Consider the following 17,172-nt stretch of genomic DNA (forward strand, 5'->3'; position numbering starts at 1 on the left):
CAGTGCTGATGATGAATTCAAAGTCAGGAAATTAACATAATTAAATAAGATAATATTTTTACTATCAGGTGATGAGAAGTTCATATTTTGGGCTTTCAGACATGCTCAAGACATTTTATTAATACAAACTTATTTTTTTCCCATTGTGTGCAGGAGAAGAAACATGCTACATTTTCTATTTTATGAAAAATGTGAACTTTTGAAGATGTTCTATTCAATTTATTACAAGGGTGCTCAAATCCTTCTTCCACACCTCTGGCAACTGGTTCCTGGGTCTTTGCTGGAGGACACCAAGGGTCAGGGAGATCACCATGCAATAAGCCTAATACCTTCTCAGTTAATAATAAATGTTAAAAACACTTCCTGACACATTAAAGAAAATACTTATGCAACTATCAATTCTGTTGATACATAAATTTGATCTAACTCACCTTCTTTTACCATTTAAAAGCCACTTCAGAAGTCTAAGAGACAAAGACTCTAATTCTATTTACCTCTTTATTACCAACACCTGTTTCAGGGTCTGACTATGTGCATATGTACATGTTAAGTCGCTTTAGTTGTGTCCAACTGTTTGCAACCCTATGGACTGTAGCCCACCATACTCCTCTGTCCAGGTGCCCATGAGATTCTCCAGGCAAGAGTCCTGAAATGGGTTGCTATGCCCACCTCCAGGGGATCTTTCCAACCCAGGGATCAAACCTGCATCTCTTGTGTCTCTTGCATTGGCTTCTGAGGTGGTACTAGTGGTCTGACTATACTGGTGTTTGATAAAATTAAGTGAATAAATAAGTTGGAAGACTCTCATTTCCTCAGTGTTTTCCTTTTTTCAAGCTAAATCCAAAAATAGTGCTTACTCTTTTCAGGGGAAAAGAAAAATGAATAAATGGTTGGGTGTTTAAATATATACTCCTTTTACCTATTGAGATCTCTCCATCCTGAGCTGCTATCTTCTCTGGTCTGCTTCAATCAGCTGCCTTGTCTTCTGGCTGAGAGGTAGTGCTAGCTTTTAGATGGTCCTTCTGTGTTTCTGAGACCATTATCTCCCCTGATCTCCCAGGTCCTATTGTGGTAATGGCTGCCTACAGGTACTAGCTTCTGGGTTCTGTATCATCTGTTATTAGTTTCCCTAACTCTTTCCATTGTTTGACAAGTAAACATTAATATGCTTAATAACTCTTGCTAACTCCTATTTTATTTATTATTATTTTTAATTTATTTTAATTGGAGGCTAATTACTTTACAATATTGTGGTGGGTTTTGCCATACACTGACATGAATCAGCCATGGGTGTACCTGTGTTCCCCATCCTGACCCACCCCCACCCACCTCCTTCCCCATCCCATCCGTCAGGGTCATCCCAGTGCACCAGCCCTGAGCACCCTGTCTCATTCATTGAACCTGGACCAGCAATCTATTACACATATAATAATATACATGTTTCAATGCTATTCTCTAAAATCATCCCACCCTCGCCTTCTTCCACAGAGTCCAAAAGACTGTTCTTTACATCTGTGTCTCTTTTGCTGTCTCGCATATAGGGCCATTGTTACCATCTTTCTAAATTCCATATATATATATATATATATATATATATATATATACACATATATATATACACACTATATTGGTGTTTTTCTTTCTGATTTACTTCACTGTATAATAGGCTCCAGTTTCATCCACCTCATTAGAATTGATTTAAATGCATTCTTTTTCATAGCTGAGTAATATTCCATTGTGTATATGTACCAAGGCTTTCTTATTTGTTCATCTGCCAATGCACATCTAGGTTGCTTCTATGTCCTAGCTATTGTAAACAGTGCTGCAATGAGCATTGGGGTGCACATGTGTCTTTCAATTCTGGTTTCCTCGGTTTGTATGCCCAGCAGTGGGATTGCTGGATCATATGGCAGTTCTATTTCCAGTTTTTTAAATTAATCTCCACACTGTTCTCCATAGTGGCTGTACTAGTTTGCATTCCCACAAACAGTGTAAGAGGATTCCCTTTTCTCTGCACCCTCTCTAGCATTTCTTGTTTGTAGACTTTTTGATAGCAGCCATTCTGACTGGCGTGAGATGGTATGTAATTGTGATTTTGATTTGCATTTCTCTGATAATGAGTGATGTTGAGCATCTTTTCATGTGTTTGTTAGCCATCTGTATGTCTTCTTTGGAGAAATGTATGTTTAGTTCTTCAGCCTATTTTTTGATTGGGTCGCTTATTTTTCTGGAATTGAGCTGAAGGTGTTGCTTGCATATTTTTGAGATTAGTTCTTTGTCAGTTGCTTCATTTGCTATTATTTTATCACATTCTGAAGGCTGTCTTTTCAGCTTGCTTAGAGTTTCCTCTGTTGTGCAGAAGCTTTTAAGTTTAATTAGGTCCTATTTGTTAATTTTGCTTTTATTTCCATTACTCTGGGAGGTGGGTCATAAAGGGTCTTCCTGTGATTTACGTCAGAGTGTTTTGCCTATGTTTTCCTCTAGGAGTTTTATAGTTTCTGGTTTTACATTTAGATCTTTAATCCATTTTGAGTTTACTTTTGTGTATGGTGTTTGAAAGTGTTCTAGTTTCATTCTTTTACAAGTGGTTGACCAGTTTTCCCAGCACCACTTGTTAAAGAGATTGTCTTTTCTCTATTGTATATTCTTGCCTTCTTTGTCAAAGATAAGTTGTCCATAGGCCTGTGGATTTATCTCTGGGCTTTCTATTTTGTTCCATTGATCTATGTTTCTGTCTTTGTGCCCATACCATACTGTCTTGATGACTATTGCATTGTAGTATAGCCTGAAGTCAGGCAAGTTGATTTCTCCGTTTAATTCTTCTTTCTCAAGATTGATTTGGCTATTTGAGGTTTTTTGTATTTCCATACAAATTGTGAAATTTTCTAGTTTTCTGAAGAATGCCATTGGTAGCCTGATAGGGATTGCATTGAATCTATAGATTGCTTTGGGTAGTATACTTATTTTCACAATATTGATTCTTCTGACCCATGAACTTGGTATATTTCTCCATCTATTTGTGTCTTCTTTGATTTCTTTCACCAGTGTTTTATAGGTTTCTATATATAGGTCTTTTGTTTCTTTAGGTAGATTTATTCCTAAGTATTTTATTCTTTTCATTGCATAGTGAATGGAATTGTTTCCTTAATTTCTCTTTCTGTTTTCTCATTGTTAGTATATAGGAATGCAAGGGATTTCTGTGTATTAATTTTATATCCTGCAACTTTACTATATTCATTGATTAGCCCTAATAATTTTCTGGTGGAAAGCATCATTTTCTATGCACATCATGTCATCTGCAAGCAGTGAGAGTTTTACTTCTTCTTTTCCAATCTGGATTACTTTTATTTCTTTTTCTTCTCTGATTGCTGTGGCTAAAACTACCAAAACTATGTTGAATAGTAGTGGCAAGAGTGGGCATCCGTGTTTTGTTCCTGACTCTAGGGGAAATGCTTTCCATTTTTCACCATTAAGGATAATATTTGCTGTGAGTTTATCATATATGGATCTATTATATTGTAATCTCCTTTTTAAATATGCCATTTCTTGTTAAACTCCAAGGCTTGTAAAAAAAATAAAGATCCTCATGTTAAAAGATAGTACTCCTTTTGGAGTGATAATTCCATGGGATTTATGCCTTTTATTAACTTAAGCTGTTTTATAATTATTTAAGTAGTAGAGAATTGAAAATAATGCAAGTATTTCCTTTTTATTATTTTCTTTTTTTAAATTTATTTATTTTAATTAGAGGCTAATACTTTACAATATTGTATTGGTTTTGCCATACATCAACATGAATCCGCCACAGGTGTACACATGTTCCCTGGGAGAAATATCTGTAACCTCAGATATGCAGATGACACCACTCTGATGGCAGAAAGTGAAGAGGAATTAAAGTGAAAGTGGAGAGTGAAAAAGTTGGCTTAAAACTCAACATTCAAAAAACAAGTATCAAGGCATACAGTCCTATCACTTCATGGCAAATAGATGAGGAAACAATGAAAACAGTCACAGACTTTACATTCTTGGGCTTCAAAATCACTGCAGATGGTGACTGCAACCATGAAATCAAAAGACACTTGCTCCTTGGAAGAAAAGCTATGATCAACCTAGACAGTGTATTAAAAAGCAGAAACATTACTTTGCCAACAAAGGTATATCTAATTAAAGCTATAGTTTTTCCAGTAGTCACTTATGGATGTGAGATTTGGACTATAAAGAAAGTTGACTGCTAAAGAATTGATGCTTTTGATCTGTGGTGTTGGAAACGTCTCTTGAGAGTCCCTTCGACTGCATAGAGATCCAACCAGTCCATCCTAAAGGAAATGAGTCCTGAACATTCATTGAAAGGATTGATGCTGAAGCTGAAGCTCCGATATTTTGGCCACCTGATGCAAAGAACTGACACACTGAAAAATACCTTGATGCTGGGAAAGACTGAAGGCAGGAGGTGATGGGGACAACAGAGGATGAGATGATTGGATGGCATCACCGACTTGATGGACATGAGTTTGAGCAAGCTCTGGGAATTGGTGATGGACAGGGAAGCCTGGGGTGCTGTAGTTCATGGAGTTGCAAATAGTAGAACATGACTGAGCAGCTGAACTGAACTGAATTCTTGTCCATAGAAATGCAAATAGTGTCAAATGGAAGTTTAAATAATTTCTTTGACCATGAAAGATTAAGCAAGTTTTGCAGTTCCCTGATTGAACATTGTTAAAACCGGTACACTGGATTTTCCTTCTGAGTGATTAGTAATATTTTCTAGTTCTCTCCAAACCATGAACTAAATTAAATATTTGTCATGTGCTCATTTTATATTTTGTGAAGGTCATCATTTCACTTTTTTTAAATTTTTTTAAAATTTTATTTTATTTTTAAACTTTACAATATTGTATTAGTTTTGCCAAACATTGAAATGAATCCGCCACAGGTATACCCATGCTCCCCATCCTGAGCCCTCCTCCCTCTTCCCTCCCCATACCCTCCCTCTGGGCCGTCCCAGTGCACCAGCCCCAAGCATCCAGTATCGTGCATCAAACCTGGACTGGCGACTCGTTTCATACATGATATTATACATGTTTCAATGCCATTCTTCCAAATCTCCCCACCCTCTCCCTCTCCCACAGAGTCCAAAAGACTGTTCTATACATCAGTGTCTCTTTTGCTGTCTCGTACACAGGGTTATTGTTACCATCTTTTTCCTCTGCTGATGCTAATTCGCTTCAGTAATGACCACTATAGAATTAAAAGACTCATAAATATTTAGATATCCTTACTTTATGTATTACTTCCCTGGTGGGTCAGACGGTAAAGTGTCTGCCTGCAGTGCAGGAGACCCGGGTTCAATCCCTCAATTGGAAAGATCCCCTGGAGAAGGAAATGGCAATCCACTCCAGTACTCTTGCCTGGAAAATTCCATGGACCAAGGAGCCTCATAGGCTACAGTACTTTATGTATTAGTTCATTATATATTTTCTGTTTTATATTTGTTGGATTTATTTTTTATAATTAGTCTGCATAAATCTCCTTTAAAATTTGTTTTGAAGCAAAATGGTCCAACAATTCTTTCTCATCTGTTTCTCTATTTTCATGCTGTCCAAACTATTACAAATTCTGAATTGATAAAGTCTAAGGAAATTAAGCTTAACATGAAGAGGACTTTGAGATTTAAAAGACTTTCATTTGAGATCACAAAGAGATTTTTACACTTTTACTTCCACAAAACAAAGGCATATCCAGGAGACAAAAAAAACAAAACAAAACAAACAAACAAACAAACGGGCTGCAAGTTATGATAGAGTGGCACAAATTACGTTTTTTCTAGGTTTTCCCTCTATGAGTTTTATAGTATCCAATTTTACATTTAGGTCTTAAATCCATTTGAGGGGTATTCTTGTATATGGGGTAAAGGAATGTGGTTGAAGAGGCACCCTTTTTTCCCAGTGTATATTCTTGCATCTAGGAGACAGGCTTTTGCAACTTAGTAAACAGAGTTACAGCAATACCATGTTTTAGCATTGCTTGTGGTCAAATTATGGAGGAAATCACTCCAGTTGACCACTGAGTTTGAGAGAGTGACATTTCTCAAACTGGTGAGAAGAAACACCAGTTAGAGTGTTGCAGTTCAAGATTTATAAAGAGTAATATTTTAATGTAAGATAAACCAATGCCCTCTAGGTACAGAGAGGAGATTGTCAGTATCTCTAACTTTCCTAAAAGTTCATCTTAGACATTTCAATTTTATAAAGATCAACCATAGTACTGGTTTTCACTAATAGGAAGAATTCTGGAGAAGATTTTGTCTTCAAAAAAAATTCTCCTAATGTACTAATGTTGCTGCTTTTGTAAATGAAATAGCATAATTTGAACTTTCGAAAAGAAGACAAAAAATTGTAGTGCTGAAATATACTGTTACACATGAGACAGGCTGCAACATGTTGACACCAACTACTGCAAAGACAAATGAGTCATTAAGACTGCAGATAATTTTATTGTCTATATACTTGAATGTACCACACACAACTATTTACAATTTAAGTAAATAGAGTAAATGAAGACTAACTTCAACATTTCTGCCTTATTTTTTGTGCCAAGGAAGCACTTAGACTGAATTATTATTTGCTCCTTTTGTGCATGCCTCTCTTCTTGTGTTAGATTTATATTAAAAAATAATTGCTCAGATGTTATTTCCTTGCTCAATTGTCCCTTTACTATTTGTTTATCTAAGAATTTCTATACCTCATCTCTTTAATACAGCCCAAGCAAAAACAGAAGTTCTGAGATTAATGTCTCATGAAAAGATTTCATATAAGTAACATATATGAAAATTTTAATAAAGTAGATGTAAGACTCTAGGAAAGACATATTCTACAATCATCAGTCCTGGGCTTTATAGTTGTTCTCCTCATTGCCTAATATGAAGCTAAAACACCGATGTTGAAGTCTCTGGAATGTATATCAAATAATATCAAAAATGCCTAAAATATGTCTATCAAAAATTAAATACTCAACAAATTTTAATTTTGAGGCTCTTTTTTATGGTAATGATCTGCAAAATTTATTATTACTTTTTTTTTGGTAGCAGGTACAACCCTACCTATGTGGTATAAATCACTTTTTTTGTCATCGGGAACAGCCTAAGTTACTCTCCTCTTCAGTAAACTCCTCATGGCATTTTTCACCTCTGTGTTTCTCACTGTGTAAATGATAGGATTTAACATGGGACAGAGGATTGCAAAGAACACAGTCACCAACTTGTCCACAGGATAAGTGGCCACAGGACGCAGGTAGGTGAATATACAAGGGACAAAAAAGAGCACCACTACTGTAAAGTGGGCACCGCATGTAGAGAAGGCTTTGTGTCGTCCTTCAGAGCCATGGGATTTCAGGGAGCTCAGGATGACTATATAGGAGATGAGCAGCATGAAAAAAATAAGCAAGCACATGCCCCCTGTATTAGCTGCCACCACGATTCCAAGCCTGTAGGTGTCGCTGCAGGAAAGTTCCAACAGTGAGAAGAACTCACACATGAAGTGATCAATGACGTTGGGACCACAGAAGGTCAAGTCCATGGTGAAAAGAATCTGCACAGTGGCATGCAGAATGCCCCCGGTCCAGGTCACCACCACCAGGAGCTGGCAGAGCCCCTGTCTCATGATGGCTGTGTAGTGCAGAGGCTTGCAGATGGCCACGTAGCGGTCATAGGCCATGACAGTGAGGACGATGGTCTCTGACCCTCCCAGTAAGTGTCCCACAAAGAGCTGGGTCAGGCAACCATCCCAACAGATGGTTCTCTTCTGGTACAGCAGGTCAATGACCATTTTGGGGGTGGTGACGGATGTGAAGGAGGCATCTATGAAGGACAAGTGCATGAGAAAGAAGTACATGGGAGTAGAAAGTGTGGGGCTGAGGGAGATAGTGATGACAATGAGCAGGTTGGCCAGCACCGTGAATAGGAAAACAAGTAAAAGGACAACAAAGAGTATTTTCTGCAAGTGTGGATTCTGTGTGAGTCCCAAGAGAACAAATTCAGTCACATTGTTGGGAGGTATCCAGAGATTCATTTGGGAACTTACAAACTGCTGAGCCTAAGTTACCTACAAAAGAATAAAGATCGATACATATTAATCATGAAGTAATAATAGTTAGAATTTCTGTAATAGTCCAGGTTTGATGCATGATATTGGATGCTTGGGGCTGGTGCACTGGGACAACCCAGAGGGATGGTATGGGGAGGGAGGACGGAGGAGGGTTCAGGGTGGGGAACACATGTATACCTGTGGCAGATTCATTTTGATATATGGCAAAACCAATACAATATTGTAAAGTTAAATAAAATAAAACTAAAATAGTCTTACCTGTGGGGGAAAAAAAAAAAAAGAAATAGAACAGTCCCTGTAACTGTGGAGCAAGCCCACAGTTTAGTCCCAGTATTTGTTTTAATTCTTTCTTACTGATGAAAAAATTATGCTTGTCATCTCTTCAGATATCAAGTATCTGTCACCTGTAGAACAGCTATAGGACAGCATTTGATGTGTGCTTTATTGAGGAAACAGTGAGCTGTCTACAAGGGGTCAGGATTCTCATTCTTGTTCTAACTGCCTGTGACTCTGCTAAGTCATCTCAGTGTCACGTGCTCCCAAGCTTTCCTCTGTGTCTGTGAGATTACACATGGTATGTAATACTTATATGCATCTACACAGGTAACAGTTATTCCCTCATCCATGAGAATTTACATCTGAACCCACAGCTCTCACTGTGGAAAGAAAGAGGTGGTCAACAAATATCTAAGCAGAAAAATGTTATCTGCTCAGTTCTGTCTGGCTCATTTGTGACCCCATGGACTGTAACCCTGCCAGACTCCTCTATCCACGAAATTCTCCAGGAAAGAATACTGGAGTGGGTTGCCATTCCCTTCACCAGGGGATCTTCTTTACCCAGGGATTGAACCTGGGTCTCCCATATTGTGGGCAGATTCACAGATTCTTTACCACGTGAGCCACCAGAGAAGCCGAATCTAAGCAGAGGTTTTAGGAAAATATATGTAAGTAACTGATAATACATTCTACCTGGCACCAATGAGAACACATAAACTATTTAACTGTGGTTCCTGACTTACTATAGTAGCAGCATGACATTGGCAGTGTCTGAAATCTATTAGATGCTGATTGTAAAGAATCAACCTGTAATGCAGGAGACCTGGGTTTGATCCCTGGGTCAGGAAGATCCCTTGGAGAAGGGCATGGCAACCCACTCTAGTATTCTTGCTTGTATAATTACATGGAAAGAGGAGCCTGGAGGGCAACAGTCCATGGGGTCACAAAGAGTTGAACACGATTGAGCACCTACGCCACTGCTAACAGCTAATAGGTAAGAATATGCCTGAATCGCCAGACCATAAATCTAGGAGGAATTCAAGTGTTCTTTATTTATTACTCTGTTTATCATTACTCTATATTTTATGAGAAACAAAAATAAACATTTGAAAGGAAACTGCACTCTAGTTTAATAGTTTCTGACACAGCATATTGGGTAAAAGTGAAAATATTGAATTGCTTCTATGAAAAAGTATGTTACTGGGTCTTTTTACTTTAAAGATAATTATAATTTTTGTTAATTGATTTTTTATTTTTAAAATTCCATTTCCCATTGAATTTAACATAGTCATATTCAGTAAATTTACAAATTCTAATAGACTTGAATTAAAAAAAGAAACTCTTGAACATATTTTCAGTAAAAAGAATCTTTCAAGTAGAGCAAGTCCTTATTGTCAAAGTTCTAAAAGTACAAACTGATGTGGAGAACAGAAAGCATCTGCCAGTAAGATAGACAATGCACTATACATACATAAATATATGCACAGATTAACACAACACAGATAAAATCTATTGCTTAAAGTAAGCACCTGTTCTCAGGGCAGCAATGGAGACACAGACATGGAGAACAGACATGTGGATACAGGCTGGAAGGAGCAGACGGGATGAATAGAGACAGTAGCATTGAAACATACACATTACCACGTGTAAAATTAGATAGCCAGCAGGAGTTTACTGTATGACCTAGGGAGCTCGAATGTCCTGCTCTGTGATAATCTGGAGAGGTGGGACAGGGTGAGATGTGGGAGGGAGGTTCAAAAGAGAGGGGACCTACCTCCCCTTGAGGTATGTCCAGACATATACCTACAGCTGATTCATGTAGATATATGGCAGAAACCAACACAATGTTGTAAAGAAATTATCCTCCAATTAAAAATAAATTAAAAAAATTTTAAAAGATAAGTACCTATTACAGTATACTCATTCAACAAATATTTATTAAACACTTACTAAGTGTATAAATGCACATCTATTCACAAATTTATGCAGTTTCCCTGTTAAATGCCCTTAATACTTTTAATTTCATAACCAAACAGCCACAGTCATCCATTCATGACAGCTATGATCTTCTCAATTTTCATATTTTTCTTACTTGCATTCTCATAGCTACTTCCCCTATCTTTCCATTGGATTATCCCATCATTCTTGATTACAAGATATTGCATTACTAACAGAATGAGAAATTGGGAGAAATATATTTCCCAAATAAAAGATAAGACAAAACATAAATACAATAAAATATATTCTGCTAACAGTATGTCTTTCCCTAAAGAGCTTTTTAATTATCCAAAAATAATACAATGTTGTAAATCAAATCTACTCCAATAAAAGTTGTTTAAAAGCCAGATATTATGCTTATGAGGAACCAAAATGCAGTAACTTCATTGTATTCCCTTATTCTGAAGTGGGATACCTCAACAGATCAGAAAAGGATATAGTGGACATGAATTAAGAGTTAGATGTAATTAATATAGTAAAAGTGTTTTAAAAGTACTATGAAGAAATACAAATTACTTTTTCAATTTTCTTTAATTTCACAATACTCCTTTATAAATAACTACTAATGGAAAATATTTTTAAAGAAGAAAAATCTTTATTCACACATATGCTCAGCACAATTATTAAGAACTGTGGAAAATGTAGAAACAGCATGGAATGTTCATAGTTCAGTTGGTAAATCATCTTCCTGCAATGCAGGAAACCTGAGGTCAATTCTTGGGTTGGAAAGATCCCCTGGAGAAGGAAATGGCAACCCACTCCAGTATTCTTGCCTGGACAATCCCATGGACAGAGGAACCTGACAGGCTACAGTCCACGGGATTGCAAGAGTCAGACATGACTTAGCGACTAAACCACCACCACCACCATGGAATGCTCAATAGTGTAAAAAAAAAATGTATAATTGGAATATAGTGTATCTGCTTCAATAATATGTGTTTTTCAAGAAATTTTAAAAAAATGTGCAGTATCATAGAAACATTTTTAAATTGTAAAATAAAGTGGAGACAATTTTGGATGCAAATATGAATTGTTTAATTATTCTAATTTACTTCTAATTAATATTTCTACTCTTTTTACTAATTTAAATATATGTTTTTGTTGTTCAGTCGCTGAGTCGAGTCCAACTGTGCAATCCCATGGACCACAGCAAGTCAGGCCTTCCTGTGCCTCACTAACTCCTGGAGTTTGCCCAAATTCATATCCATTGAGTGAGTGATGCCATCCAACTATTTCATTCTCTTACTGCCCTTTTCTCCTTTACCTTCAGTCTTTCCCATCATCAGGGTCTTTCCCAAGGAGGCAGCTGTTCTCATAGCATTAAATAAATATCAGTAAAGAAGAAAAGACTTCAAAATATTTCTACAAATGGCAACCCAATCCAGTATTCTTGCCTGGAAAATCCCATGGACAGAGGAGCCTGGCAGGCTATAATCCATGGGGTCACAAAAGTTGGACACAACTTAGTGACTAAACCACCACCACATAAATTAGTAGCATTGTTCTTGAATATATCTTTCTTGATGTACTCTATGCTGAGAAAGACACAGTTTAATGTCAGGTGAGGATATGAGTGATAATATGATTTGTAAGATCAATTTAAATCTGAAAGTCTCTGATTATGTGATTTCCTTGGGAAAAAAGTCTTACCTATGTGTGTGTCTGATATAAGTCCATGCTCAACTTCTGTTAGCTCACAAAGAAATAACTTGCAAGATTTGAAAATGCCAACTATCCCAGCTATAATGAGTGTCTTTGTTGGTTTATAAATGGTTCCTTTTGATGAACCTTAAAAGCATGACCACATATCCTATTGTGGGCATTTCTGTAAAGTTTCTTATCTATGGCTAATAGGACCTCAAGGGTATTTCATCATCAGTAGCAGACCTTTCCAACAATTCAATTTTGTCATGAGGTAAACTGAACAGAGAAGAACTGTTTTATGTGACTTATATTTAATTTTGAACTCCTCTTTGAGTCTACATGAGGACAAAATAATATGACGAGACAGAAAAAAAAAAAAACAACTGTTGACCATTTATGAATTTAGGTATTTGAAATATATGAGCTTAATAATAAGACTGAATATTTAGTAGTGTACAAATTAAACATTCAAGTGGATAAATCTGATATTTAAATTCTATTATAATAATTTGTTTTTTTAATCTACCCATTATTCAAATCATTATAAAATGTTGTTTTTAATTATATCTTAAGTGTTAACTATGAACACTATTATAATATTGGCACTTCAGGTGAAGTTTTCAGTACCTCTTCAAAATAGTTGTTTCTTGTGTGAGTTCTGGAATTAGATTAACATGATAATGATGAAAATGATTCTATTATTTAATTATACTTAGAGATGGGAAAATACATTTCTTTCACTCATTTAAAATTAACCTTAATATTCATATGAAATAGAAAAATTAGGCAATAATATTCACAATTTATAACAAGAAAATACAAGACTGGGAATAAAAATGTGATCTGCCAAGAAGAAATAAGAGGCCAAGCCATTAAATTCTGGGTGATGACCCTTATCTTAAAGTTATTATTTTAAGTGGCTTGACACATTATGTTACCACCACTGTAAGGCCCAATTCAACTATCTACTGAAGGAAATAAATACCAGTATTTGAAATTATTTGGTAAATAAATGTAATTCAGTCCAACTCAGAAGTATTCCTATGTAGAGCCACATTCACACACCATGTTCAAATATTTCTGTGTTAATAAGAAGGAAAATAAATTGTACATAACTCTTGATTAACTCCAGAGAATATGTGACTGTGAGCAGCATGTGTCATGAAAAAGAGATTTAAAAGAACGGAAATCACATGGACAACCCTAGCTTAAATGGACACTCCAATATTAGAGTGCTTTAATGCTATTTGTGATTCAGATTCCAAAGACAGCATGAATGAGAGTCTGAAACTCTCTAAAGAACTATAAATGATATGGATTTCTCTGAAGTGTCACTGTGAAAATGTCTTGAACATTTTTTCCAGCTCTGGAATGAAAGACAGAATCAGATCAGAGATTTAGCATGTACTGACACAGTCATCATTCACAACCTCATAATGATTGAAATCCATTCGCAATGGCCCATTGATTGTTGGGCAACCTCTACTTAAATAGCTACATGCTGGGCAGAGAGATTGCTTTAGAATTTCTACACCTGTCTAGCCAAACTCCTGAGTGCCTACAGAAGCACGGAATGGAAGCAGAACAGATTTAGGTAAGGGATGTATATGAAAATAATTTCTCAAAAGAGGAGTTCCTGGCTCCATACCAGAAAAATTTGTTTCCAAAATATAAATCCCAAGAGAAAGTTTTTTAGAACCCTGAAGAGACAGCCACACAGATTCTCAAACTTGAAGAGTTAACTAGAATGGAAGCAGGAAAATTTATACTGGATCTTACCACTGCTGATAAGAAAGTAGATGAGATGTAGTTAGACATTTGATAGATTCATGAATAAATTTAACAAGAACCAGGTACCTGTCAACGTGTTCTTATGACAGCTCCATACATTCCAATATGTAGAGAAATATGTTCTCAAAATAACAAAGCACTCAAGGGCAGACCTCATATTGTATTAATCTAATCCAAGGAAATTTTCATTCCAGAAGGACACCTCTTAAGTTGTTTACCAGGAATGGAAAGATTTTGGGAGGTGGACTGTGGTCTCATAAGCCTTCCAGTTTTAACTCAAATTGAAGTAGGAGAAAATATAACAATATTTATGTTAGTAAGTGTATTGGTTTTGCCAGGACAACAAAATTTTGGAACATCATTGCAATTTACCTCGGTAAACTACTCATAGAAATGGGGAAAACTATTCAAGGTTAAGGAAGAATATGATGGCACAGTGAGAAATAAAGCTCATGGCTCCTGATCCTAACACTAGTTCTGTTATTCACCATCATGTTTTCCTTACCATGATACTCTTGTTAAATATTTTCACATCATGATGTATATTGATTTATTCAATTAAGTTTGTGGTACCCACGTAGTAGGAGGCTGGATTTTTCTAACAAAAAGGAGATTATAAACATATCTGTGAAATATTTATGCATTTAAATTTTGATAGAATTTATTTTTGAAAAGATTTTAAATTAATTGCAATAAAGTCATATAACATAGGTAAATTGTTTAGTCAAGAAGTACTTTCTTTGATTAAATGTAGCATGATATTTTTTTAATATGTGTATTCCTTATAATATTCTAAAGCAGATTTCAAAGAGGATTTCAGATTCAAGGAACTAAGTATAAAGCTATCTTTCTATAACAAAACTGTTTTAAAAATATATTTTACTGTGTGCTTTAGAGAAATCTTGCATTTAATTTTGCAAATAATTGTTGACTTAATGAAGGGTCACTTCCTATGTCATGTAATTAAAAGGATTTTTATATACTAAATCATAATTATATACCAAGTCCCAGGAATTCTGTATAATGAAAGATCCGAAGATGTGGAATTAAAATTTTGGATCCTATGCTGACTTCCATATTCTATGATTTAATTATATAACCTTTCTGAACTGATGTCTTTTCTGTAAATAAGAACACTAAACTTTAATTTTGTAATGTTGTGACCATTTGAAAACATCTCAATTTTTTCCCCATAAATTTGATAATTTTTATAATCTCTAATGTTTCCCAAGAGACTAAGAAATCCAATATAATTTTCAATATCAGTTGTGCTAAAAATACATTAAGAGGATATTGATAAGTGTCTTCTTTCTATTTTATATTCCACACCATCTTAGATATCATCTTATATAGTAGGCCATATAACTTTCTGAGAACCAATTGCTTCTATATAAATGCACATTATGAAAGTATGTAATTACTATGGAAAACTTTTTACTTACTACAAAACAAGAGAGGTCCTGCTAGAATTCTATCACTTCTCTGATACCCTTTTAAATGGTTGAAAAGAATAAAATTTGGATTTAGAAGGATGCAGATCTGAATACTGATTTTGTCTCTGAAATTGGATAGATTACTTGCTTTTTTTGAAATTTATTCTTCATCATCTGTGAAACAAGGATAATCATAATACCTACCTTGCAAAGATGCTGTTTAGTGTTCTCAAAGCACTCAAGAGCAGAGCTAGGGGCTTCCTTGTTGGTCCAGTGGCTAAGACTCTGAATAATGAATGCAGGGGTCCAGGGTTCAATATCTTGTCAGGGAACTAGATCTAATATGCATATAATAACTACGTGTTCACATGCACAACTAAAGGTCCCCTACACAGCAAAAAAGATCCCATGCAACCAGTATAAAAAATAAATAAATATTAAAAGCAAACAAACAAAAAAGAAAATAGATGACCAAGACATAGCATGTTGGGTCACCTTGCCATTTCCCATCACATTAAATCCAAAGACTAGCCTGATAGTAAGCAATGCTTAAAAAAAAAAAAAAAGTGCAAAGTCCATATTCTTTTAGTCCAGTTCAAAAAGGCATTTTCATCTCAAAAAGACATCTTCTAAGTTGTTTACCAGTAATGGAAAGGTTTTGGAAGGTGGACTGTGGTCTCATAAACCTTCCTGTTTTATTTCTAATTTAAGTAGAGGCAAATATAACAATATTTATGGCAATAAATACACTGGCTTGGCCAGAATCACAAAAATTGAAAACACACTGCAATTTACCTAGGTAAACTACTTGTAAAAATGGGGAAAACTGTTTAAGGCTAAAGAAGAGCATAATGGCATAGTGTGAAATAAACCTCATCACTCCTGATACTAAAGCTAGTGGTTTTACTCTCCACCATGTTTCCATAGCCAAAATATGTTTGCTGAATATTGTTACATCATGATGTCCATTGATTTCTTCAATAAAGTATACCGTACCTATGTAGTAAGAGGTTGGGCATTTCCAACAAAAGAGGAGACTATAATCCCCTCCATGACATATATATTTGTAATTTGATAGCTGATTGACTTCATTTTTTAAAAGATGCAAAATTAATTTTCAACAAAGTCTTATAAGTTAGTTTCTCAGTTTTGTCCGACTCTTTGCATGGATGGTAGCCTGCCAGCCTCCTCTGTCCATGGAATTCTCCAGACAAGAATACCAGAGTGAGCTGCCATTTCCTTCTCCAGGGGATCTTCCCAACCCAGGGATCAAACCCAAATCTCCTACATTGGGGGTAGATTCTTTACCACTGAGCCACCAAGGAAGCTGAGATAGTTTATTTAGCCAAGATGTATTTTCCTTGGTTAAATGTACAGTAATGATGCCCATTCTTTTTTTAAAAAATATATATACATTCCTTACAAATAATCTCCAAAGCAGTTTTCAAAGAGGAATCAATTTTCAAGGAATTAAGTGCAATGCCAACTTTCTAACAGTGATACTGTTTTTTCAACCATCTTACTGGATGCTTTTGGGAAAAAAAAGGAAAAAGCATGTAAGTGCTCCTAGTAATTGTTAACCTAATGAAGTGTCACTTCCTATGGCATATAATAAAAAAAATATTTTTGCTTTTATAGAAGAAACCTCATCTAATGTCAACACAAAGGAATTCTGTATAATGTAAAGATCACAGGATATGGAATAAGAGTATTTGGGCCCAATGCTGACTTCCATGTTCTATGATTTAGTTATTTAATATTTCTTATCCTCCAACTTATTACTAAATAAGAACACTAAATTTTAATTATACAATGTTTTTGTTTCCATTTGAGAACAACTCGACCTTTTCACATCAGCTTAAATAGTGTACAATGAATTGTCATAATCAGTGACAATTTTACCCAAGGGAAGAGGAAGACCTTAGGAA

General features: G+C 35.5%; 1 protein-coding gene across 1 annotated transcript; it reads right to left on the bottom strand.

The window, feature by feature from the left end:
- Window positions 1-7,139: 7,139 nt before the first annotated feature.
- Window positions 7,140-8,066, bottom strand: LOC102283837 (olfactory receptor 4C3D). The gene has a single exon (XM_005909096.1). The coding sequence runs from the start codon at window positions 8,064-8,066 to the stop codon at window positions 7,140-7,142; it is 927 nt and encodes a 308-aa protein (XP_005909158.1).
- Between the last annotated feature and the right edge of the window lie 9,106 nt (window positions 8,067-17,172).

Source organism: Bos mutus, chromosome 15 (genome assembly GCF_027580195.1).
Source record: "Bos mutus isolate GX-2022 chromosome 15, NWIPB_WYAK_1.1, whole genome shotgun sequence".
NCBI classification, from domain to species: domain Eukaryota; kingdom Metazoa; phylum Chordata; class Mammalia; order Artiodactyla; family Bovidae; genus Bos; species Bos mutus.

Bases quoted from the DNA above. Each gene is read 5' to 3' on its own strand.
- LOC102283837 (XM_005909096.1), bottom strand. From the start codon at position 8,066: ATGAATCTCTGGATACCTCCCAACAATGTGACTGAATTTGTTCTCTTG.